This window comes from Alligator mississippiensis, chromosome 1 (assembly GCF_030867095.1).
Source record: "Alligator mississippiensis isolate rAllMis1 chromosome 1, rAllMis1, whole genome shotgun sequence".
NCBI classification, from domain to species: Eukaryota; Metazoa; Chordata; order Crocodylia; family Alligatoridae; genus Alligator; species Alligator mississippiensis.
The window spans coordinates 226529459-226556634 of NC_081824.1; the positions used below are offsets into that span (position 1 = coordinate 226529459).

Sequence of the window (27176 nt, forward strand, 5' to 3'; positions counted from 1 at the left end):
GCCTTTGCTTTCGTGCTAAGAAACTGCACTCTTGCAAAATAAGTTTTGCCTAATGTTCTTTATTTAATATGTCCACATGTCCTTATGAAAAATGTTTTTTGTTTCTTTATGAAGGTCTTGCCAGATCGGAGCCATCCAAAACTGACAATGAGTGGAGGTGGGGGGTACCTGCTGTCTGGTATTACTGTTGTCATGGATAAAGGCAAATCAGATGTTGGCAGATTAGAAGCAGAGAAGACTGAAGAGCCAACATCTAAAAAGCGCAAACTTGAGGAACTTCATTCTTAGCATCTAAAGAATTGATTTGTTTTTAGTTCTCAGAAGTATTGTAGTTAGTAACATAACCAATGTACATTCTGTGCTCTTGACAACATAGAGAAAACATACCAGCTGTACACCTGCCAACAGAAGCAAAAGACTTGTATTCCAGACAAAGGGGTTTTTTTCCATTTCCTTTGTTAACGCCATGACAGGAAGAAATATTTTAAAGGCCACCTTGTGCAGACAACACAATGAAAATTCAGTAACTTTGGAAATGCTTTCCAACGATCATGCTGAAAAAGAGACCATGTGCTGAGACTGGATCAATGAAACAATTTTATTTGGTAGTTGTAAGAATTGGATGAGATGCTGAAGTGTTTTCACAGAGATTGGGTTTGAATTAAGACACTTTAGCTTCCCTTTTGCCTTGCAGCTACATCAGGTTAAAATAATCTGTATAGTAAATGGAGTTCCCTTTTCACATATAGAACCCTGCCCCTTTTAAATGATTTTTTTTAAGAAGAAGAGTGAAATGCAACAGGATCATGCACTTTTATTCCTGATGGGAAAATGAAAAAAGATTGAAATGAAATGAAAATGACAAATTAAAACTGAATCTTTACATCTTGACCCTCTGTTCCTAAAAGCAAGAAAATACAAAACTTCAGGTGTATGTATATAAATGGAAATACCAAATGTTTAATTTAAGTGCCCTTGTTGGGTAGTGCATATTTCCTTTTTTCCTTTTTTTTTTTTGAAGGCAGATTTATATTGTTTTTATTCTTTTGTTAACCTGTGAAAGTTTTGAAAACAGCCATATTTATTTTGCTATTATGCTTCTTATGGTGTGTAGAGTTTTTGTTAGCTTGCAAAATGCTTTGTTTGCCACTTCAATTAAACTTCAAGAATTAGTTTCTAAAGAGGTAGGGCTTCTTTATTGTTCAGGCAGTGAAATTACTTGAGAATGGGAATGGGTACTCTTGACTACACAACCACCCACATGGTCTCTCAGGATTCAGTAGCATGGACCTCTAAGCACATGGGGGTTCCATTGGTGCTGATGGGTTTCTGCTTGGCCAGAACCCAGGGATGGAAGCTGTAGCTCCAGCATTTGCTTTTATGAAAGGACTGCGTTAAAAGTGTTATATACTGCTAGCTAGAAGGCTAGTGCTGTTCAACATTAGCTCAGAGTAGTCTAAATGCACTGAAATAAAAGCCTTATTCATTTTGCTTGAGTGAGCAATAGATTGAGCTTCAAATTTTGTCTCCAAGCTGTCTTATTTTTGTAAGATTTTAATCATTTTCTTATTTTTACAAGTTTCTTTCCTCTCTCTGCAAAAGTCTTGCAGACTGGGAGAAATGAACTTTCTTGGTGTAGTCAGTTCTGCCAAGTCCTTTCTGAAGAGCTAGGTTAGATTCCCCTCCTCTCTTTCCATCCAAGTTTAGGTACACTTAAACACAGGGAAAACTGATCACCTTTAGAAGGATGAGATTTGCTGAATTTACATCTGACATTTTTCAGAAATCTTTTTTTTTGGATGGGGGTGCTAAGGAGAGAAAGGAACTCTTTTTCATACATATTTTGAATAAAGATGGGGTGGAATTTTTTTAAGCTGCCCAAAGTACATGCATCTGTCTGTCAGCAACTTGACCTACAGTGATAGATATGGGGCTGGAAGTTAGGATTTCCTGGCTTATTCCAACTACTGTTATTTTTATGCTTTTTGACATGGGTAAAGTCAAATCTCTGTGTGCCATAGTTCTTATTTATCTGCAAAGTAAAGGTGGTACCCACCTGCCATTGAGACCTTGGGATATTTAAATAATTGCCTTTTTACAACAATGAAGATATAAAGATCTAGATAAGGGACATATCATCAAAGTTGCATTTGTTTTCTTATAATGGATTACTTATGTTTGAAACAGGAGACACGGGGCTTCATGCTGATTGTCATGCAGCTAATCTAAGAAAAATGCTCTTTGACACATTGATTTTACAGTCTGAGAAAATTAGCTTTGGAAAAACACTAAAATGATTTACGTAAACATGAAGGAGGCAAGTTGTTTAAAATCAATTGCCTCAAATTCAGTTGATCTTGTGATTCCTTATCTGTAAATCTGTTTTTGTATTGATCCTATTAGTGACCCAAGCCATCTCATTTTAAAGTGTGCAGTAACATTTCCTCTCCCCACTCTTCCCAGCAGTTGTTACTTGTTGCAGGAATGTGACAAATTCATTTAATGTAAGCAACTTAATAGCATGCAAGTCATGAACCAGTTCTCAGACCAACAATTTAATGCATATAGTGATGAAACAGTGTATACCAAATGTGTGACGAGTTGAAGAGCATTTGGCCAGTATTGCATAGCCAACACAATATTAAGCCATTAAAGAGGTTTTAAAGACAACTGGAAGAGGAAAGCTTTATAGAAATGTAAATTACAATTTTGATGCCCAATGCAAGTTTTTGAAAACCTTATTTTGAACCTTTATATTATAACAGATATTTCTTATTTTAAGGGAAGTTTTATTTCTCTATCCAGGGGTCTGATAGATATTCAAAATCAAGATAGTAAAGTGAAAGAGACTCTGTTCCCCCACGAGTCAGCTACCTTGTTCTTTTTTGTTGTTTTACTTCAGCACAGCACCTGGAGTAGAAACAAAGCTTATACCCAGACAGTGAGAGTCCAGAACATAGGACATCCACATCCAACAATACATTAACATTTCATTTGTGGCCAAATGGACACTGATGTATGAATCAAATATAGAAAAGGTCCAAGTAACGATGTCATGAGAAATTGCTCTATACATTCCATGTTATAGTATGGGCGCAGTAAAAGTTGCCAGTTCTGAGGCAAAAAAAAAAGAATGGCCAAGTTGTGCTAGTCCTCTAGACCTGGTTCAACCACTCACTCACCTATAGGTAAACTTGCATGCCTTACAAAAATCTTTGTTTTACAGCTCTATCACTAATGGAATCCACAATAGTTAAGATGGCCAACGAACTAGCCTTCCAACATTCATAATTTAGGGATATATTCCAAGCCCATTGTTTGCTAGGACATAATTCTATTTATTTATTTTTGACACTTGCTATAACAGTGTGGGGAGAGGTTGTGCTTTCCATGCTTGTAAGCAGATAATTGACTTTTCAAAGGGGTGGTAAAGCTATCTTAGAACAGCACTGGCTTTGTGTCTTGTTTGAAAAAAGACTATTGCTTGGCTGCTAATTATGACTTGCTGAAAACTGTCCTTGGCCTGTGCCAAATAAAGTGGCCTTTCAGTTTCATTCAGAAGGTTCTGAGGCTGGTGGTCACTCTGATCTTTTGGAAATGACTTAACCACATAAAATTCCTGTCAGTTGTACCTGGGATGAATCCCAGCCAACTTGCTCTTATTTACCCATCAGGTCCCTCTGAATGCTCAAGTCAGCCAGCTGTATTGGCCTGAAGAAACAAACTTCCTGAAGTCACAGAACCCTTTCATATCACTACTGCTGCAGAACCCCTACACCAAATGCATGGAGCCTGGCACTGGCGACACACCACCTCCTGGCCCGCTCTGCCATTACCCCCTGTCTCATTGTGGAACCCCTGATGACTTATCGTGGACTATCAGGGTTCTACTAAACCAGGCTTGTCCAACATGCAGCCCTCCAAGCTGTTTTCTGAGGCCCAAGGTGCTGCGATGGAAAACAAAAGTAAACACTTACTTTCGTTTGGGGGGGGAGGGGTGATGTGATACCGCTTCCTGTGAGATCTTTGAATATGGCTCGCCAGCCCACTGGGTGATAAAAAGTTCATGATCCAGCCCCACATTCAAAAAGGTTTGGACACCCCTGTGCTAAACAGTTTGAAAAACACTGACATAGACCTAGCTGTCATTAACATACTAGAAAAATTACAGCTCTCGTTACCTACTGACTACAGGCACTGGGTTGGCAGAATCATACAGGAAGGCACTCTACATGAGAGGGAAGGCCTGGGCACACTAACCCTAATGTCAAGAAGAAACAAATGGAGCTGTTTGAGAGCCATTGAATTTATGCCTACTCAGGTTCTGACAAAAACCTTCAGGTCAATAGTACTAGAGACTCCTTGCTGATAAATCTGAAAGAATCAGCATGGTCTCTGAACAGGAGAGTTTTTTGTTGCCTGCTGTTACAAAAGTGCAGCATCAAGTGGAAGCATCGTTATTCCTGACAGCTTGGATTTCAATGGCAACTGCACATCAGCTACTTCAAAAAAAGCATCAGGCTGTAGAAAAGTGGCTGCTGCCTAGTGTTCTGAGAATGTAGCAAACTTCTAGAAAGCTTTCAGCACCACTGAAAGACTTGTTACAACCATCTGAAGTGTCTTGTACAATTCTTTTGACGTTTTCAGTGTTGTCAATTTGCCATATTTGTGGCTTGTTTTGTTTTTTTCTTTCAAGACCAAGCTGCTGGAATTATTATCTGATCATCTTAGCTTTCACTTAGAAAAAAAGTAAAAATTTTCCTCATCTTTGTAGAATAAAACTTGAAAATATTAACTTAAATATTCCAACGTTACATGGCAAATACAAACGTCAAAGTTTCCGAAAGCTTAAATAAATCGACTGCAACAGTTGTCAACTTCAGTAAACCACACCGGATTAACAGCTGTTTCAACTGGAAACTCATCTGTCCAGCCAGACAAGGAATTCAGAGAGAATTGTCAGAAGATGCTTAAGGTGTCACAAACTTTGAAAAGTGAAACCAAGTGAAGAATTTCTGCTTGCTCCCCTTCCCCTCCCTTGCCATATGTTCCAACAAGAAATATTAGGGACTGTTTTGCTGTCTCTCATGCTACAGTACTTTAGCCTTTGAAATAACAAGAGATCAATAATCATCAAGCCTGCATTTCCCTGATCCTCTTAGCAGTTTATATGTCAAGCTTGCACTTAAACAGAGAGTGCCTAAATAGAGATCAATATTTTGCAAGCTAAATAGTATTTGTATACCACTTAGTCTCATTGAATGTGATTGTACATTTTGATAATCTCAATAAATTATACTTGGTCAAGACCAGAATATCCTCTGCTGTGGGAATCAAATACAAAAGAAGGTAATTATTCACGAAAAGTTCACTTCTGTTAGTTTTCTGTGTCATCCATCCACCAGGCAATAGCGGATGAATAGGCAACGAACAGGCAATGCAATTGTGTTCCTGGGATAAAACTAGAATAGGCAGTGTGTGCATTCAGTATTGCTGGCCTATCATATTGCTAGGTTTGTCAGCCTGTGGAATCATGGAAGCAGAAGAATCTGGCTGACAAATAGCAGAACTACCACAAGAGTTGGTCTCAGAGCCCCAACAAGCTGTTCCAACAGAGATGGTTCAGCTTTTTCAAAGGCATCTACCCAGAACCTTCAACAGTGTTTGTCTAAAGTCAAAGCTTTGTCTGGGATGGCTTAGGTAGGGGGAGAGGTGATCCTGCCTTGAGCACTGATGATCCCTTGAGGTTCTGTTCCAGCCCTATTTTCTGTGATTCTATAGACCAGGAGTGTCAAAGATACAGCCCACTGACCAGATCCAACCTTCAGAGCCCTATCCTCTGGGGGCTCATGTTGCATTGATGTGCTACTGTGGCTGCACAGGGAGCATAGCGCTGGTTTGGTGAGTGTAGTGGGCTGCACCCCAGGCCATACTTCAGCCTGGGCTGTACTTCGGGCTAGTCTGGGGCACACATGCTGCAGGCTGTGCTCTGGGCCAGTGCACATCACCTGTGGCCCTAGGCAGGGCTAGTTTGTGGGCTCAGTCTGGCCCAAGACCAGCCCCACAGCACCAGGTGGTTTGTTGCCTCTGCTATATAGATATGCATTGCTGAAAGCTTTATTATTAGTGATATTTATTATAAATCAAATGACTAAGTTTGAGCTAAAACATCATCAGACTTGCTGAATTCTTGGTGTTGTAGTTTCATGCTTCAATATATGATGATGTAGATGAAAAATGTTAGTATGAATATTTAAAGCATGTTATTTTAAAGCAAAATTTCACTGAATTTTAACTGTTGTGCTATAGTCATCTTAGCTGTTTATATTCAGTACTAGACAAAGACAACCTAGAACCTGATGTTTCAACACTAGAAAAGTGGATTTGTCAAATTCCTGGCACTTCTGAAATTTACTGCTTGCTCATAACCATTGCTTTTAATGATGTTTTTCCTTTTGTAATAACAGGAGGGACAAAAGCAGCATGTTGTGTTATCCTTACTGTACTGTGCTACACATCTTAAAAGAAAGAGGTTTGGAAGAAGTAGGCAAGCCAGGTATTTGTTGTTGAGATATTTACATTCTGGAACAATGCTCCAGCCTCTGTTAAGTTTTTGACAGATATCCCAGTGAACTTCTGCCCTCCTTTGAAGCTGGTGACAAACCTGCTTTTGATTTAAGTGGAGCCAAAACTTCTATCTCCCTTCCCAAGATCTTTTATGGGACCTACTCAAACCTTTAAATGCTTGTATTAAATTCAAGGGGATTAGTATATGCCTATATATTTAGAGGTTCAGACCCTTACTAGGTACTTCTCTTTTGAACTATTTTGTAATTTTAGATTTAAGATTAAATATTTTAACAAGTAGATGGCTACTTTGATTAAAATAGAAGGGTAACATGCCTCATATTTATCAGTAATATGACATAAGTAGAAGCATATTCAAATGTTAGTAGAGCATCCCTCATCTTGACACTACACTGAAAAAAGAGATGCCAATCAATACAATAGAATCTTTTTCTTTTCTTAACATTTGGTTTAACCTGGATCCAAGATTCCCATAGCAGTTAAAACTATTTATGGGAGAATTCTGTATGTGGCTTCGTGTCACATGATTCACAAAGAGCTGTTTTTAGCAACCTCCTCCTCATTGTTCTGAGCAAGTAATCACTGTTGTCCACAGCCAAACTCAGCATCAGCACCTGATTCACAGGGGAACCTGCATCTAAAACTTCTGATTTTGTGGAGCCCTTTTTAACCACAGTCTGGTCTCTACAGGATTAACAGAGCGGTGTAGTAAGGGGTCGGCACTGTGGAGCAGACTGTGTAAAAACAACATAGTTGGTGAGGAGCTGCTCACCAACATGCGTAACAGGATCACTCCCCAAGTGAGGTGGTCCTCAGTTCAAAGAAGCGTGGGTATAACCCAGTCCCACATTTACAACTTAATGCAGAACAGACCAGTTACAAAGCATTGTGTATTTCCAAAATTACTGATCAAAATACAGCTGGTGATGCAGTATGCTTATCTTTTTAATGTATGTTCAGCTCCTTGCTAATTTTACACCACAGTAATTCACAATGGATTTTTGAGTTAACTGATTCAACTTATAGAGCTCCTGGCATATGTTTGCATGCACTTGCTATCTTGAAACTAAAGAAAAAGACACACTGTTCTATATTAACCTTTAAAAAAATATCCAGAAATTACATTTCAGTGTTGTGTATAGATCTATTTGTCTGATCTCTGATCTGGGTTATTTGAAAGTAACCACAGAATTCTGAAACCAAAACATGTCAGGCAAGGAGAAGGATTTGGTCCTAGATCAATGTTTTTATTATTTCAAACTCTCAGACAAATATTTCTGAAGAACACTGACACAAATATTTGCACAAGCATATTAAAAATATCTGCTTTGCATGTAAGGTTATATGTTAGAATTCATGCTATTCAAATCTCAATAGCATAATGGCAAATTAAAAACGTTTCCAGCAGTATAAATCACTACACTTGAGTGGACAGTAAACTGCATTTCCTGTTTTTTTAGGACAAATGACACTTCAGTGGCAATGAATTTGCCAAGCTATATAGGTACTGAGTGAGCAAAGCTACACCTAGCTTTGAAATGCCACACCACTCACAAACAATCTTCATCCTCTCCTGTTGTCATTGAACTTCTCTGCAATCTTCTGCAGTTCCAAATCCATGGCAGCCAAGTTTTCCAGTTCCTTTTCCTGTGAAGTATCAATATCAAGATAACTTTAGAATAGGGTATTTCATATCATTCATCATCATACGAAACTCTAATTATAGGATGTCACTTAACACTGTTTATCTTACTAATCTGTGAGGATGTCTACACGTGCATTTGATCTCGGAGCAGTTTACTTGCAAGGAAACTACTCACAAGTAAATGTTCCTGGGCAGGCATCTACATATGCAGGGATCTGGGGGGGGGGGGGGGGGGCATGCCCAGGCCCTCGCCCCCCGGCCGGCTGCTAAGTATGATTGGGGAGGGGTTTAATGTATGACTGGGGAGGGACCCCAGCCCAGGTGTGCCTAGAGGGGGGAAGCAGCCCCTGCAAGGTTTGTCCCCAAGGTGGGTGGGGGGCATGACACTGGTGGAGGCAGTGCCTTGGGCAAAGGTGGGGCAGGGAGGGAGATTAAACACCCCTGTCTTCCCTCTCAGGCACCGGCACAGGACCCTCAGCCCGCACAGCCAGTCCAGCTGCCAGGGCACCCACACACAGCTGCAGCAGCATTGTCTCAGTGCCACCGCTTGGCCAACCTCCACTCGAGTGCACTGGGCCAGGCTGTCACAGAGCCGCAGCTGGCTGGGAAAGGCCCTGACCCTGTGGCTTGGCCTGGGCCAACCCCACTATCCATCTGCCTCACCTGCGGCTCTGCTGAGGGCGGGTGTGGAGGGATTGAGCTGGGCTGCACCATGGGGGCAGGGCTCTTCCCAGTCAGCTGCGGGAGCCAGAAACAATCTGGACACATAGCTCCCGCGACCCCAGCCCAAGCCACAGCCAGCCTGGATGGGCCCTACCCCTACAGCCCAGCCTGGGCCAGCCCCTCTGCACCTGCCCTCAGCAGTGCCTGTGGGCCAGCCTGGCTCAGCCCCACAGCCCCAACCTCAGCCATAGGTGAGGTGGGCTGATGGCCGGTGTCTGACCACACCTCCGCCTCTGCCACTGTAGCAGTGACTGTAGGGAGGGGGTGCTCCACCCCAGCCAGGCAGACCCCAGCTGCAGTCCTCTTGGGGGAGATGGGAGGGAGGGGGAATAAAATCCCTCCCTGCCTCTCCACCTCAGGGGGCCATGCTTTGGGGCAGAACTAGCCCTGCTTTCTGGAGCAAACAGCACAGCCCAGTCGAGGGCTGAAAAGCATATTGGGATGCTGGGGGAACTCTGATTGAACTTAAACCAGGAAGGGGTCTAGGACAGAAATTTCATAAACCGGTTTGACCCAAATCAGTTAAGCCTGATGCTACATTCAACCAGGTTTATCTTAAACCAGTTTTAGCCATTTTGAAACTGGTTTATGTGCACTGAACTTCTGTTCTGTTACAGGTTTAAACCAGCTTCTGATCACTTAAACTGGTTTGTGTCTAACTTCTGTCCTTAGCCCAGATGGACAGTGTATAGTCAGCTGAGTATTCTCAGTATATACATGCAGGCTTATGCACCCACAGTGCAGAGGCAGGGCCAAAAACACCCAGGCTAGAAAATTTCCATTTAGGTGCCTAAAGGGAGGGAGAATTCTATCTTAGGTTGCTAAAAAATCATGTTTAGTAAAAAAGTGAAAAAAATGAATCAGGATATGAATAAGCAGAAACTTGCCAGTTTTACCTTCCAGACACAAAATACCTGAATCTCTGAAGGATTTCCTTGTATTACCTGCTATTTACTGTTATCAATACCAGTTCCTGGAATCTTACACATACCGGTATAAAAAATTGTCATTTTCGTAGGTGAACAGGGAGGCTTCAGCATTCATGAGCACTTTTATAGAATAATGGAAACCACCTAGCACTGTTCAGTTATACCTGAGGTATGCAGTGCATGTCATCCATTATATCACCTGCAAGGGGTGATCAGCCTCATTTTATAACTGATACATTTTATAATTGATATAGTTTTATAAATAACTTATAATTTAATTAAAAAGGCTATACTATACCCAGACTTCAACTCTCTAGCATATAGCAACCTCCCTAGCTCTGTGCAGTCTCCTGTTCTGCCTGCTACCCCATCTGTGCCCAAGGATTACACCAAATATCCTTGATATCTGAGATGGTGCCTAACTGGAGTTAGTGTTTCAAAGGCTGATGGCCCTATTACACCAAGTATTTTAAGAACACTTCTAGTTTATAGCATTTCCCATGCCACTAGTCCTCTAGCACTTAAAATCGCATCCATTTGGGAAAAAGGCCTGCTCAAACTCTTTAGATGTCAGCATAAGTTTGTTGTGATCTCAGTGGTTCTATCTGATGATGCACATAAAGCATAATATGAATGAAGAGGAAATTCACACCCACAAAAATCACAATTTTCCCAGGAAAAAATTCATGGACCTACTGATGATTATTAAGAGGACTGTTCTCTATTTCCATGTGAACACAACTCAGTTAATTTCTGCTACCAAAAATATCAGGTGCTTCATGCGCTGCTGCATCCACCACATATGTGCTGACATTCTGGTTTCTACAGAATGGCCATTTAAATGGCAAATATGGGAATAATGGGAATGCCATGCAGGAATTGTTCAAGACAAATATGGGCCAAAATCTACTCTGCATTACACTCAAGAAGTCAAGCAGTCAACAGGTCTAGATTTAAATCAAGCAAGGAGCAACTGTTTTGTAGAGTTGATTATTTCAGCTCTTGTTCTGGACACAGTTTGCGGTTGCACATTGAAAGGTCCTGTACTGGCTAGGACCCTGCTAAGTGAAAGACATCCTTACCCCAGGTCCTGTTGTGGAAGAACAGGAGCCTGTGCAGACACTTGTATTATCTCTCTCAAACGATTTTAAAAAGGGCACAGCTGTGTAGTGCCAAGGTATCCTGTCAGGCAACACTGATTCATATCAGCTGAAGATCTGTTCCTGGAGGGGACAGACATCAGCACTGTCTCTGTGATCGTTCCCCTTTATAATTCCACCAACACTCTTGTGGTGCTAAGGGCTGAGCATGTTGTTAAGTGAACATCAGCTTCACTTGGCTTTTCAAAGAGACTCAAGCACTTACCTCCTCCTCTGTCAGGGGCCTCTGGCTCAGATTTCCCTTGTCACTCCGGATAACATGACGCTTTTTCATGTCTTCTCCAGAACTGTATAGTTCGGGAAACTCAGCAGATTTCTTCCTGTAATTCAGAAGCTGGGCGAGTTGATCCATTCTGCTGTACTGCCTCTTAATATCAAATTTGCGGATCTTTCCCAGATTCCTTTTCTCACTATGCCCACGATTCAGGTGATCCAGAAGTTGCTTTTTCTCCCACCAGTCATAGTCATTATATTCAGGGAAGAAGTTCTTTTCACTCAGGGTGGGTCTGCCTTCCTCTTCGCTCTCCCGAATCTGACCTCTTGTGTTGTCCATTTTTTCCAAATGCCTGCTTTTCCAATGAAGCCATGGATAGAAAGGGCCATATGGAGTTGTGGCTTTCTTCTCAGTCTCTGCAGGGAGATAGCTCTTATACTCCTCCTTTTCCCCATACCTTACTTTCTCCATACTGTCTTCATCAAATTGTTTTTGTTCCTCACTGTGAAGACTCTTTTCTATTTCTTCTTCCTCCTGGCTGTTTCCAAGATAGTGCCTTTTCTCTTCACTGTACCTCTCCTCAGTGCCATAGTGCCTTGCCTGCCCTTTACTCTCTCTGCTGTATAGATCTGGGACCTCCTCCTCTTCACTCTCTTGCAGGTGGTGTCTCCCTTCACTGTGATGCCTCTTCTCATTCCTGTTGCCATGACTCTGGCGCTTATCCAGGTCTTCTTCACTGTCTTCACTGTGACGTGTCTTTCCTTCATGATGGTGTCTTACTGCCTCATGTGATCCACCATGGTACCTCTTGTCCTCATGCCGTTTTTCTTTGCTTTCCTCACTGTGATGATGCCTCTTGTCTACCTCTTCACTGCTATCTTCGCTCTGCCACCTCTCTCTGTACTCCTCACTCCCATGGCCAGTGTGCCTCTTTTCTTCCACTTCTTCAGAACTGTGTCTCCCATGAGAGCCCCTCTTCTCCTCATGATGATGCTCAGGCTCTTCATACCGGTGCTTCTGATAATGGCTCCTTTTATCCCATAAAGGGGTCTCTTCACTGGATTCCATTTTTTCACCATTGTGATCTCTCTTCTCTTCAGAAAAATCACCTTCTCTGTACTTCCTGTGATAATGTTTTGGTCTGTAGCGTCGCTTTTCCTCCCCAGCTTTTTCCGTCTCCTCAGATTCTTCATGCCCTCTACGCTGATAGAAGCTATGTTCTTTAGATTCATGATGGTACTGTTCGCTGCTTTCCTCCTCTTCCTCCTCCTCCTCTTTCTCCTCACCTTCATGGCTGTTCACCCTTTCCTCTGAATGCCTATGGCCCATGAAGCGTTTGTCATCCCCATCAAGGAATTCCCCTACACGTTTGGCTGCAGCATGGGATTTTTTGTCTAGAAGCTCATGCTTCGAGTCTTCATCATGATGCTTGTTTTCTTTGCTTTCTTCTTCACTGTGATAGTGTTTTTTATAGCTGTTCTCCTTCTCTTCTTCCTCACTTCTTATTTCTTCCTGATGATTGTTTTCCTCCTTATAGGTTCCACCTTCAGGAGAAGGATGACCCTGGGCAAAAGCATGGGATTTCTCCTCCTCTTCCCTACTCTTTTCTTCCTCATGATGGCGTTTCTCCTCTTCAAGTCCTTCTATGTGTCTTTTAGACTGTTCTTCATTCTGACTTTGCTCTTCCTCCACACTCACGTGCTGTTGTTTTTCATCCTCTGCTGTTTCTTTCAAATGCCTTACTTCAAGTTGTTCATCTGCATTTTCATTTTTTTTCTCTTCTCTGTCATGCCTACCACCTACAATATTAAACATATTTTAAAATAGTAACCCAACTCTCCATTACCACATTATTTAGTATAAATAGTAACGTGACAAATAGGGCTTGCCAATTTTTTAGTTTAAAAAATAATCTGTTGCTCCTAAAGTTGATCATTTTAATGCTATGAATTTTTTTCATCAAAATCAAAATGTTTTTGAAAATTTGCCTTGAAGTTGTTTCAAAATTTCTCATCTCAGAACAGTTTCTAGCATACTTTTTACTAGCTGTGGTACTAAATATTTGTCATTCCTCTTAAAATCTATGGGAGCTCTGGTTTCTTCACACCTTTAAAAGCCAGTTCTTAACTGTTCAACTCCATGCAAGTTAAGATGATTTCAAGTGCCCTAATAAATAGAACTAACATTGTTATAATCTATTCAATTTTTTTCAAAAAATTCTATTTAAAAAAAGCAGGGGTGCACTGACACCAATGGCCAATTTTTAATGAGCCATATTAGCCGATGCCAATATGCAGCCGGACAGCATGGAGCAGTGTCTAGCTGATAAGTCTGTTGTCAGGGAAGGGGCGAGGCGGGAGGGAAGGGATGTGGGAGGGAAGGGGGCAGATTGAGGCCCCAGTGGTAAGGGAAGGAGTGGGGCTGAGGCAGGGGCAGGTGCTGCACACCCGGGGCGGGGTGCAGGACGGAGCTGCAAGTGGTTCATTCAGGGAGCACGGGGGTGGGGAGCTCCCACTGCTGCATACACCCCAAAAGGCCATGGAGGGCATGTGTCCCCGGATCTGTGCGCTGGGCAAGGGCAGACTGCCACTGTGGGCTGGGGCTGGGGGGGGCTGGGCTGGGCTGGGCTGTGCTCAGGGTGGGTAGTAGTAGTGCTGGAAGGAGGCTATGGTGGGGGACTGCAACCACCCCAAAATTCACCGTAGTCCCCCCGGCCCCCTTCCTGAGCACAGCCTAGCCTGGCCCAGCCTCCACCAGAAAAGAGCCTGGCACAGCCTCCTGCCGGGAAGAGACCAGCCTAAGCTCGCAGCGGCAGCCCACCCTCATCGCACACACAGATCCAGGGGCACACGCCCCTCAAGGCATCCCAGGATATGTGCAGTGGTAGGAACTGCCTCCCTCTGCACTCCCTGAATGAGCTACTCGCAGCTCCATCCCATGCCCTGCCCTGGCTGTGCAGCACCTGCCCCTGCCTCAGCCCAACATGGCCTCCATGGCCTTCTGGGGTGTGTGCAGCCCCACTCTCTCCCTCACCACGGCGGCCTTGATCTACCCCACCCCATTCCCCTTCCCTCCCAACAGACTTACCAGCCAAACCTGGCTGCTCTCTCTGTTGTGGGGCTGCACTTCTGGCCATCTGTGTGCTTCACTGAAGCTGTGCACATGCACAGGGCATTTATTGGTGGCATTATCAGCCAAAAAAAGCCAATTGCCAATACAGCCAATTTTCCTTATATCGGTGCCAATCTGATATGGGACCAATGTATTCATAGATTCATAGATGTTAGGGTAGGAAGGGACCTCAATAGATCATCAAGTCCGACCCCCTGCATAAGCAGGAAAGAGTGCTGGGTCTAGATGACCCCAGCTAGATACTCATCTAACCTCCTCTTGAAGACCCCCAGGGTAGGGGAGAGCACCACCTCCCTTGGGAGCCCGTTCCAGACCTTGGCCACTCGAACTGTGAAGAAGTTCTTCCTAATGTCCAAACTAAATCTGCTCTCTGCTAGCTTGTGGCCATTGTTTCTTGTAACCCCCGGGGGCACCTTGGTGAATAAATCCTCACCAATTCCCTTCTGTGCCCCCGTGATGAACTTAAAGGTAGCCACAAGGTCGCCTCTCAACTTTATCTTGCGGAGGCTGAAAAGGTCCAGTTTCTCTAGTCTCTCCTCGTAGGGCTTGGTCTGCAGGCCCTTGACCATACAAGTTGCCCTTCTCTGGACCCTCTCCAGGTTACCCGCATCCTTCTTGAAGTGTGGCGCCCAGAATTGCACGCAGTACTCCAACTGCGGTCTGACCAGCGCCCGATAGAGGGGAAGTATCACCTCCTTGGACCTATTTGTCATGCATCTGCTGATGCATGATAAAGTGCCATTGGCTTTTCTGATGGCTTCGTCACATTGCCGGCTCATGTTCATCTTGGAGTCCACTAGGACTCCAAGATCCCTTTCCACCTCTGTGCCACCCAGCAGGTCATTCCCTAGGCTGTAGGTGTGCTGAACATTTTTCCTCCCTAGGTGCAGCACTTTGCATTTCTCCTTGTTGAACTGCATCCTGTTGTTTTCTGCCCACTTGTCCAACCTGTCCAGGTCTGCCTGCAGCTGTTCCCTGCCCTCCGGCGTGTCCACTTCTCCCCATAGCTTTGTGTCATCTGCAAACTTGGACAGAGTACATATGACTCCCTCGTCCAAGTCACTGATGAAGACATTAAAGAGTATCGGTCCAAGGACCGAGCCCTGCGGGACCCCACTGCCCACACCCTTCCAGGTCGAGACCGACCCATCCACCACGACTCTTTGGGTGCGACCCTCTAGCCAATTCACCGCCCACCGGACTGTGTAGTCATCCACATCACAGCCTCTTAACTTGTTCACCAGTATGGGGTGGGATACCGTATCGAAGGCCATCCTGAAGTCTAAGTATACCACATCCACCCCTCCTCCTGTGTCCAGGCGTTTTGTAACCTGGTCATAGAAAGAGACTAGATTGGTCAGGCACGATCTGCCCGCCACAAACCCGTGCTGGTTTCCCCTCAGCATAATTTGCCCTGCTGGGCTCTCACAAATGTGAGCCTTGATAATTTTTTCAAAGACTTTGCCAAGGATGGAGGTGAGACTGACTGGCCTATAGTTGCCCGGGTCCTCCTTCCTCCCCTTTTTGAAAATGGGGACCATGCTAGCCCTTTTCCAGTCCTCCGGGACTTGGCCCATGTGCCACAAGCATTCGAATATTCCCGCCAGTGGCTCTGCAATGATGTCGGCCAGTGCCTTCAGCACCCTCGGATGGAGCCCATCCGGGCCTGCCGATTTAAAGGCATCCAGTTCTTCCAAGTGACTCTGCACCACCTCAGGATCTACGTATGGAAGTCTGGCACCTTGCTGCTGCCTCTCTACAACCCCAGTGAGAGACTTGTCGTGCCCCTCACTTAGGAACACTGAGGCAAAGAACTCGTTGAGTTCAGCTTTGTCCCCCCTGTCTGTCACCAATTGTTTCTGCCCATTTAGCAGGGGTCCTATTCCTCCCTGGGCCTTCCTTTTACTCCCAATATATCTAAAAAACAATTTCTTGTTGTCTTTTACTTGGGTTGCCATCCTCAGCTCCATGGTAGCTTTGGCCCATCTAACTGCCTCCCTACAAGCACGAGCAGAGGAGGTATATTCATCTTTAGTGATCTCACCTTGTTTCCACTTTTTATGTGCTCCCCTTTTGGCCCTTAGGCTGCCCTGGATTTCTCTGGTCAGCCATGGAAGCCTCCTGGTCCCTTTCCCTCTTTTGCCTCGCTCAGGGATCGTCATGCTTTGTGCCCGAAGGATTGTTTCCTTAAGGCACAGCCACCGTTCTTGGGCTCCCATCCCTTCAAAACTCCTACTCTGCAGTGCGTCCTTGACTAATCGCCTGAGTGCATTGAGATCAGCTTTCCTAAAGTCTAGCACTTTCACCCTACTAGTTACCTTACCCACTCGACGTCTTATGTCGAATTCTATTATTAGGTGATCACTGTCTCCCAAATGGCTACCGATCTGGAGGTCCCCTATCATGTCATCCCCTGTTGCCAATACCAGATCCAGTATGGCATTCCCCCTAGTGGGACCATGCACCTCCTGTGTCAGGTGGAGGTCCTGTACACAGGTTAGAAACCTGCGTGAGCGATGGGACCTTGCTGTCTGCGTCTCCCAGCAGATGTCCGGGTAGTTTAGGTCCCCCATGACTACCACCTCTTTAGCTTTTATGGTCTCCGAGAGTTGCCTCAGGAGCCCCGCATCTATTTCTTCCCCTTGGTGTGGGGGTCTGTAGCAGACCCCTACCACCAAATCCCTTTCTCCTTACCCTCCATGTAGCCTAACCCACAATCCTTCTACTTCCTCAACCTTGGATTCTGTCTTGATGAGGGTTGATGTATATTGCTCACTGACATAAAGTGCAACCCCCCCCCCCCTTTCTTCCCCAACCTGTCCTTTCTGTACAAGAAAGGATTCTGTATTGGTGCACCTCTAAAAAAAAGCTTTTCAAGATCTTTGAATTTGTAGTACCAAAGTGGTGAAAAGTGATGCAGCAGCAGCAGCGGTGGCTGGGGGAGGGAAGGAGAGGTCCTTCTCCCCCCCCCGTCAGTGCCGGACCCACTCCTCCCCCACTCCCCTCCCCCGTGTCGGCCCTGAGCCCACTTCTCCCATCCCTGAGCAGGCCCAACGTGGGGGGGTGGGGGGGAGAAGCAGGCACACTATGGCATTGTAGGTGACAGTGGGGCCAGGGAAGGACTGGGCCTGGGCCCGACATGACTGGGGGGGAGCAAGCCTCAGCCGGGGAAAAATCTGGCCTGCCATGGCAGGGTGGCGAGGGGGGGACCCAGCCTGGCCCACCCCAACAGAGCAGCTGCAGGGGGAGGGAAGGAGTGAGCCTCCTCCCCCCCGTCGGGCCCAGGCCCAGGCCCACCCCTCCCCTACCCCCACTCCCCCACGTCAGCCCCGAGCCCGCTCCTCTGTCCCCGCCCCACCACCAGCTTGGCCCGGGCCTGCTGCTCCCTCCCCCCCCCACCCCACCACTGCAATGGCCCGGCTTCTCCCCACCCTCAGGGCCCAGTCCTTCCCCGCATCAGGCCCAGGCCTGCTCCTCCCTTCCCCCCACCACTTCAGCGGGGGTGGGGAGCGGGCCCGGACCCCAAGCAGCAGGACGGAAGAAGGAGCAGGCCCAGATGGGGGAGAGCCCAGGGCTCTGTCCCCATCCACTCCCCACCTCCATCGTTCTTGACAGGCAATTGTGTAGTTGAGCATAAGAATGTAAGAAGTGCCATACTGGGTCACACTGGTGGTCCATCTAGTCCAATATTCTGTCTCTGACAGTGACAGAAGTGTCCCTATTATACAGGGAGAGCATCAAACCAGTATCTCTAGAACAGTGGTGGTCAACCTTTTGGCCCCACAGGCCAGATGAGTGGCACAGGGCCTGTCTGTGGGCTCCATTGGGTCCTGGGCCTGGCACTGCCCCCAACCCGCCCTGCATGCTGATTGGGCAGTGGAGCCCAGCACCACCTCTTCCCACTCGGTGCATGATGAGACTGGGTCCTGGGTCACAGCACCACGCCCCCTCCCACCCTTTGCACACTGGGATTCCTCTTGGCCTCCCACACCCAGATGGGCCCTGGGGCCTGACAATGCTCCTGCTTAGCTTTGCACACTTGGATCAGGCACCCATGTGCAAGGCCCAGGGCTCCCCATAGGTCTGAAGATTTGGTAAGATGGAAATACCACATTTCCAGACCCTTTGGGAGCCCTGCAGACCAAATGACATGATACCAGGGGCCAGATCTGGCCTACAGGCCAGAGGTTGAGCACCCCTGCTCTAGACTGATCTATCCCCTTTTTGGTATCCTCCCTGGCATTCACCATTTATTGGTTTAGAGATGCCAGATCTCCAACCATTCTGTTCAATAGCGATTAATGGGTTCATCATCTGTGAATGTATACCAGTCCCTGTTTGAACCTGGCTATGTTACCTGCCTCCACTACCTCCTACGGCAGTGAATTCCACAAGAACTTTTTCTTGTAGCTAACCTGAGCTAGTTGGAGCCAGTCCTGCATACAGTTCAACTAGTCTTAATGCAGGGTAGCAAGCACTCTGAACTTTATTTTTTTCCAGTTATATCAATAAAGTGCCCATTTGCTGAAACTTGTAGTGGGTGCATATTCCTTACTTGTACATACAGTCCACTTTACTTCAGTGGGACTGCTCATTCAAATAAAGACCACTCATATCAGTACGAGGTGCAAGATTGGGCCTTTACCAATAAGGAAAACAAAGGAGTAAGTTCCTGTTCAACTTAAAAAGAGCAACAGCCTTCTATCTTAGTATTTGGGGGCAACAGGAAAAAAGAATGGCTTTTCATATCCCTTTAAAAATGTAGGTACGGTTCAGAGCTTATAAAAAGACGATATAAAATTACTGTTGCTATTTTAAGAAGTACTATCAAGTTTTAAGGCATTCTAATATACATAAAATTAAAATGATGAAAGATCACCCCTTTTAAAATGAGAATGCATAAAAAATTATTTTGTTTATAAAATGAATAGTCAAATTGAGCAAACTCTTCATCAGCAAAAGCAGTGACTCAATTAGCATCTCTAATTCATTTAATACTGTACTTACTCTTCTTGAGGATCTCTTTGCACTGAGGATTTATTGGTGGAGCATTTGGTTTCGACAGAGCATTAGAAAGAACTTCCACTATACATCGTGTTACCTAGAAGAACCAACAGATGAAGGAAAGCGCATTTTTACTGTATGCCTTTAACAAGCTCTGTATATTAGGGGTGTGCAAAGTGAGCTCTATTTTATTTGGATTCAGATTCAGTCCAAATCAGGGACAGTGATTCAATTTGTTGATTTCGATCGCTGTCCCTGATTTGATTTGGCCAAATCCAAATCTGAAGATTCGATGCTGATTCAGAGAATCAGCGATTCAGACATAGACAAAGCTTTAAAAGTTTTTTCTATGTACCTTGAGGTAGCAGGCGCGGCTCATGATCACCGCAATGCTGGGGCGCATGGAGTGTCCAGCAGGAGTATGGGGGGTCCTCCATGTGCTTGATGGCGAATCTGGAAGTGGACCAGAAGTACTTCCAATCCACTTCCAGGTCTGCCAGGGAGCATGCTGGGGGGGCCCCCCACGCCTCTCCAGTTCAGCAATCAGCAGGGGAACCCCAGGTGCCCACCCCAAACCCAGGAGGCACCAGTCACTGAGCTGGGGGGTGCAGGGGGGGCCCCCAGCATGCTCCCCAGTGGACCCGGAAGTGCTTCTGGTCCACTTCCGGGTCTGCTGCCGAGCACGCTAAGGACACCCCCCCCCCACGCTTCTATGGGACACTCCATGCACCCCAACATTGCAGCAATCACGAGCCCCTGCTACCTAGAGGTATGTAGAAAAAACATTTAAAGTTGTGGCTATGTCTGAATCTCCAAATCTTTCCAAATCTCTCTGAATCAATTTGGAAGTTCCGATTTGATTTGGAGAGACTAAAGGGTCCTCTGATTTGATTTGGATTTGGAGATTCAGCCACCGAATCAGGCTGAATCTCCTCTGAATTGAATCAGGGACTGAAGCTTCTCACAGCCCTACTGTATATGTCTAACCATGCACCATGAAAAAGCAGGGAATGTTTGTGGTTAGGGCACTGGACAAGGACTCATTTCCCAGCAGTCCTGGAGACTTCATGTGTGACTTGAATCCTTCTGTACCTCAGTTCCACAGCTGTAAAATCATGACTCTTCCCTTCTCTTATCTTTTGTCTATTTGCATAATGGACTGTGATACACTACGACTCTGATCTCATCTACTAAACTCTACTCACACAAATAATAAAGAAAGCAACATCTGCAACTACAAGGGTTGGCTATTCTGTAATTATTTGAAAAAGAGAGGGAATGTGTCTATTGGTTTAAGTAGAGATTTGGGTCCAACACTCAGATTTGCTACTGACTTGCAGATCCAGGTTGGTCACCTCTACTTGGATGTTACAATGCCTATAAATTAGGTGCTTGTTTGGAGAGCAATCCAAAACAGACAGGGTTAAGCATTTAGGATCCTTAGACAGCCAATGGAGGAGCAATTCAGTATTAGTCACCTAGGCTCTCTATACAGAGATTGTGAAGATAGAGGCACCTCCAAAGAGCAATTCAGGGAACCTGGAGGAAGCCCATAAAAAATGCTAAGCACAGGGATGTGTCTGAAATGGCATCCCTCCTTTGAGTGCCAGTAATTATTCTGTAGAGCCCACAGATTTCACAAACTATTTGAAATAGCTCATACAAATATTTTAGAAAGATTTTATCCTTGTATCTGTCCTTTAATTTTAATCTGGCTCTTTAGTACCGTGAGTTGCACTCTACAGTCCTTGCAAGGAGGGAGGAACAATTAAAATATGGAAAACTTTTAAACAAAATGATCTAAAATAGCTTTTTGAGACAAAATAATATAATATCATTTAAGAACTTGGAGGCCTAGTCACAGAAACTATACAAGGGTGGTTGGCTTCTGACTAGTTCAAGTTCCACACAGAGCTAATGATTCACAACCAAAAATCTCTCTCTGGTCCAGGACATCAGTATTTCCTTAAATCAGAGGTGTCACACACATGGCTTGTGAGTCACATCTGGCCCATGGAGCTACATAATCTGGCCTCTGGGAGCTCCTGGAACGCATGGGAATTCAGGAGTGAGATAAAAAGGGATGGGGCCCACTCCTGAAATCCAAGGTATGGAGCCCCACTCGGCTTCTCTTTTAGAAGCAGAAGGGGAACCCACAGATGGATTAATTCTCCACAGCTCTCTGAGGTCATTCATCCTGCTGCTACTGCCACTCAAAGGGGGTCTGGATTTGACCCTCAAGGATTCCCATAGTCTGGATCTGGCCTGGGGTTGGGGGGAAGCAAGCTGGACACCCCTGCCATAAGTCAGTGCCATCGTGGAGGCTTAGTTGCAAGGAGAGAAGAAAACATTTTTGTGGCAGACTCTCCCATGAAGAAAAAAAGCCACTGAGGAAAAACTGGTGGCCAGCAGGCAAGTAATTCTGGCATCAGTTCCCATTTATTTATTACAGTGGTACGATCACCTCCTTCCAGAGATGGCAGTCTGAGGAGTTCCCCACAGATAGGGCCCCTGCTACAGCAGTAATCCATTTTCATTATTTCACCTGGCAGCAATATTAAATTCATAAGCTGCTTTAAGTTTGCAGTATCACCCTCTGTGATTCAGCTACACTCCTGTTGGTTAAATAAGCATGTCTAATATTTTTTGAGCATTTACACAGTAACATTTTCAACAGCACCTAAGTCATTTAGAAGCCCAAGGAGCCTACTGAAAGTCAGTAGGGCTCCAGTGAGGTTTTTGAAAATGGGATGCCAAAGGCATAGTTAGTATCAAAGTCAGCACTGCGAGAAAACTTTGCATACAGAATTTCTTCCAGGTGGTTACACCTGGTCAGCACTTTTTTGACTGCTATATGCTGAATTCACATTGTGAACTATGGCTACTTACCATTTCTTCAACATGGTCCTTTTCCAGTGGTATTGCACTGACACCTGGGAGGCAAAAAAAATGTCAGCTGTCAGGCACTCATAAAACACGGTAGCATATAGTAATATTGTATGTGCATTTCCTTAGACAAATGAGCTTTAAATGAGATATTTGCTTGGGTAAGGCCTTGCAGAATCAGCTACCATTATACCTTTCCTTGTTTGAAAGACAAACCAATCTAAAGTAACTGCTGCCTTGGGCTGTTGGCTTGTGTAAGAGAACAGAGCTGCAGTCCAGGCTCTGGGGTTCAGTTCTGCAGACTGCTCCTGACTAAATACGTAACCTTGGGCAAATGACTGGAATGCTCTGTGATGCCTACATATAAAAGAGCTCTTTCACAAGTGAGTTATGAGGCTCTAACCAGGGGTCAGCAACCCCTGGCACAGAGCATAGCATGCAAAAGTACTTTCTTTGGAATGTGTGCCTCTGGGCAGGCAGCCAGGGAGCCACGTGGGGCCCCATCCTTATTGTGACAGTGCAGCCCTAGCCCCTTCTCCACTGTCTGCTGAGGTATGCATGCATCCGCTGCCAGCAACAAGCCAAGCCAGGGTAAGTGCTGCCGCTTGCAGTCTCCTGGCTGCCTGCCACAGCCAGTTCAGGCTATGGGCAGGCCCCTGTCGCATGCTATAGAGACTGGGCTGCTCACAGCAGGTGGCGGGGAGACTGCAAGCAGCTATACCAGGGTCCACAGAACCCCAGTCCGGCTCGTTGCTGGTGGCAGGTGCACATGCACCCCTGCAGATGGTAGGGAAAGGGCCAGGGTGGCGCTTCCACAAACATGATCCAAAACCTCATAGCTCCCCTGCCGTCTGCCCCTGGCATGCCAACATCTTACAAGTTGAGGTTGCAGGTGTTCTCTGCCCAAAAATGTTGCTGACTCCTGCTCTAAGTTATTAAACATGGAAAGCTCATGTCTGCATACTGGTAGCCCAGCAAAACACTGCAACATAGTCATTATTTTTGTTGCAACCACTGCTGTTTTTAACCTAAAGACAAAACACAAAGGCAGATGTTATTGTTCTGAAGATGCAAGGCCCAAGGAAAATGCCACGCAGCAAAGTAGCTCCTCATGTGGATGTGGCCAGTCTCCTGTCACTATATGCACTCCCATGGGCCTAATCCAGCTGCTGGGTAGGGTACAGCATGGCTGCCTGGGGGAGGCTCAGAGTTTTGGAGCCCAACTTTGGGAAAACAACTTGAAGTCTCCCACACAACAGGTGTGAGTCCACTGGTAGCTGAAGAGTGTGAGGCCCCTGGAAGGAAGGCATGGGCAAGACGGTGTGGAAATGTGCTGATTCCATGTCTCCTCTGAGAAGCTGCCTCTGCCCAGGCCTCCTGGAGATGAACTACAGCCACCTCCTTTTAGAGGAAAACCCCAAAAGAAGGAATTGACAGAAACATAAGGAGTCTTCACTGAAGAGACCTGGCTGGCACTGGGAACTGTAACTAACACCTCTGCACACCAGCTTTGCGAAACCTGGCCCAAGTTACTCCATTTAGAAAGGAAGTGTTGAATTAATTAATAGATCGTCTCACTCTGATTCTATGCTGCAGTAAATCTCTTCTTGCTTGGTTGCTCTGCTGTAACAAACCATTTTGATTCCCATGAATTGGGTTCACTCAGAGGTTTTTAGAAACAATGATGTCAGATTGCCAGCCAGACATAAGAATGCAGAAATTAAGGTGATTCTGAGTTCAAACTGGCCCTGTACCTTTGACATGCCACATTGTGCATGTTTATGGTACTTACATATACAAATAAAATTATATAGAATTTTTAGCCTGACTCTGCAGTCACTGTGCAAATAAAGATCACATTAAATTCAAGTGTTGCCTTCTTTATGACCATGTGATTTGAATGAGCTTTAAAACAGTGGAAGATGGGCTTAAATTGCAACAAGGGAGATCTAGATTGGATATTAGGAAGACATTTCTAATGATGATGGTGGTTAAGCACTGGAACAGATTACTTAGAAAAACCATGAAGTTGCCATCATTGGAAGTTTTTAAAAGCAGGTTAGACAAACATTTGGATAAGATAGTTTCAGACAGAGATGTTCCTGCCTTGAGCAGGTGGTGGGAACTAGATGGCATCCTGAGGTCACTCCCAGCCTTATTTTTCTATGATTGAAACATTCTTTGCAGCAGAAAAGCATGATAAAGCAGATTAAGGGGAAGAACAGCTTAGTTGTACAGACAACAAGTAATATTCTGAGGAAGATGTAATGAAGTTTCCTGCAAAGCAAAGAGGTGTCTGTGATTTGTACTGAAGCGGGCCTTTCTAGCCCACCGAGTGAGGGCCTGCAGAACAGAGCTTGGAGCCATTGCCATGGATGGCTCAATCTCTTTGAAATAATAAATGAACAAACATAATAATAATAATACCCAGGAGCTCTGCTGGCCTGCCTTCTAAGCCCTGCAGCCTGGATACAGCAGTGTAACCATGGACTGGTTTTTCCTCCAAATGAAGAGCTGCCATCCCAGAATGACTCCAGTGAAGCTCCAAGCAGTATTAAGTCCTCACTGGATCATTTCCAGAATAACATCAATTGCTGGGCCAAGGGATGGTGCTGCTTAAACCTAATCCCCTCTTCCTTCCATTTGGTATTTCAGGACTGACTGTGACAGGTATTGGGAAGCTTCAGTTATTTAACTAACAAGAATAAATCACATTCAAGATAAGCCCAATGCTGCTGCTGTAATACAGCCTAGCTGCATCCTTCATTTTAGTTTTTGTAACAGGAGGGTGTGGGGGAGGAGGAGAAAGGGAGAGAGAATGAAACAGGAAGTGCAGCACTGCATAGTGCCACATAGGGTGTGCAACATCTTTCAAGCTCCTGCTAAAACTTGTCCTCATAAACAAAATAAAGCAGAGGCCTCTCCATGTGGTCCTGGACACCCTTGTGCCTGAAGATGACATTCCATCTGCATTTCTGCGCAAAAAGGGGATTCTGCTGGGATACAGTCACATCCTGTAAATAGAGGAAATGACTCAGCTCAGAGATGCCTTTCACCTTCATAAGTGAGGCACATTCTGCAGCATGGCCCACTGGGAGCCATCAGAGCATCTGCAAAGTTTTCTGTGCAAGTACGAATCACCAGTTGGTGACATCTACTTTTGCCTTTTCCACGGATCTAGCCCAGAACACTCCATCTGATTAACACCTGTCTAATTTGGTAAAAATCTCAAATATAAAATCTCTGCTATAAAATGAAACCGCTGCTTAATTTCTTTAAAATATTAAAAGTTCTAACTTGAAGCACTCTCTTGAACATTATGCTAATGGTACACAAGCAGACACTGATACAGGAATCAAGACAGCACTTAATGACACCATTCTGTTTTTACAAAGCTTCAGTCTCACCAAGAACCAGTCTCTTCACTGGTAGATAGATGTTCATTAAGTTGCATTTATTTGAGGATGAAAGATGACTTCCAAAGGCTAATAGGATGTGTGACGTTATCATAGCAATGTCCAGAGAATCTGGGAGCTCTGGACCAGTGTCATAGGGGAGAAAAGAATACTTTCTTCCCTTCAAGAAAGAAGAGAATGAATAATGAAGTCACATAGGATCAGAAATAATATAAGAGGTCAATTCTCTGTGGTGGTTAAGAGGAGAGGCCATCAGGGAGTCAGCATGTCCCACACTGTCCCCAGCATATGATGCTCTAATTTGTGCCAGCTGGCATCAGTCCCTAGCCGACCATCTGGCACACTCTCGCTACATCCTCCATATGTATCCTGTATCATGGTAGCAGCAATAGATGGGGAGCCCTTTATATTAGTTCTGTAGCTACTGGGAAAATGCGGATAGTTTCCAATCCTTTTGCACCACCAAAGCAATCCAAAGGACCAGAGCAAGGCTGTGAAGCACCCCCTGCACCTCTTTAACAGAACATAGAGCTCTGGGAACAAAACCAAGATATGTACAGAATGATGACTGCTATTTTTTTGAACTCTTAACTTGAAAAAGACAAATCCCTACCTCACAGAAATTACATGCATATTTCCAGCTCCTGTATCAAATGTGCTTAAAGCTAGATGGGCTGATTGTCAAAACTGCTGAGCGCTCACAAATACCATTAAACACAATGAGAAATACAGGTGCTCAGCACCTTGGAAAATAATCAAGACATAAATCCATGCTAGTTTGACTTGCATCTCTTTAGGGTTGCTTAGCTGGAACAACATCAGCTATCTGGTGAGTCACTGTTAAAAAAAAAAAAAAAAGGTCTCACTTTCGTAGATTTTCCTTAACACCAATGTTTTGGGACAGTATAATTTCTTACTGGAAGAAAAATATCAGCAAAAACCATTTTTAACAAAGGTCACATATGCCCAAGGTTTTTAAGTATGAACATAAAACCCAGGAGCCTGCTGAAAATAGCTGTAATAAGAGCATTTGGCTCATTAATCTTATATTTTATGTATTGTTGCTTGACATCCAAAATCAAAATTGTCAAAATTTGCTCAAAGATGATGTTCTGGTTATAAGTAATTTTAAAGACAAAGGAAAATATTCAATAAATAACCTTGGAATGACTCTGATGGACTTCAATGGGCTTTGAAGCAGGCCCTAAATCTAAACATCTCTTTCTCTCTGTCTGTCTTTCTCCTCACACCCTTGCCTCTCCCCCCCCCCCCCCCCAAGCTCTTCCTCTCTAATTTATAATTATAGGACAGCACTTGAGGATGGTCTCTATTCTATAGGATTATTGTGCTTCTATAGCTGGAGTCATCCTGCTTTCTATCTGATGCCTCTTGATGATTCCAGGCATGAGCTACTAAAAATCCAGAAAAGCACCACAATTGTTTTTTAACTTATGAAACAAATGATGTAGTATGCATGAG

General features: G+C 44.8%; 2 protein-coding genes across 3 annotated transcripts in view; one reads left to right on the forward strand and one right to left on the reverse strand.

Annotated features, from left to right (window-relative positions):
* TRMT6 (tRNA methyltransferase 6 non-catalytic subunit) overlaps positions 1 to 1181 on the forward strand; it is a 21896-nt gene extending 20715 nt beyond the window's left edge. For both annotated transcript variants that reach the window (XM_006264899.4, XM_059720239.1), the window contains one exon: positions 115 to 1181. In XM_006264899.4, the coding sequence (XP_006264961.2) occupies positions 115 to 288 (174 nt within the window). In that variant the 3' untranslated portion in view covers positions 289 to 1181. The remainder of the gene's footprint in view (positions 1 to 114) is intronic.
* Positions 585 to 27176, reverse strand: part of CHGB (chromogranin B) — a 34690-nt gene continuing 8098 nt past the window's right edge. Inside the window, exons 2-5 of the mRNA XM_006264900.4 lie at positions 22285 to 22328; positions 19399 to 19492; positions 11251 to 13058; positions 585 to 8235 (exon numbers count right to left, since the gene is read on the reverse strand). Of these exons, the coding sequence (XP_006264962.2) occupies positions 8152 to 8235; positions 11251 to 13058; positions 19399 to 19492; positions 22285 to 22328 (2030 nt within the window). The 3' untranslated portion in view covers positions 585 to 8151. The remainder of the gene's footprint in view (positions 8236 to 11250; positions 13059 to 19398; positions 19493 to 22284; positions 22329 to 27176) is intronic.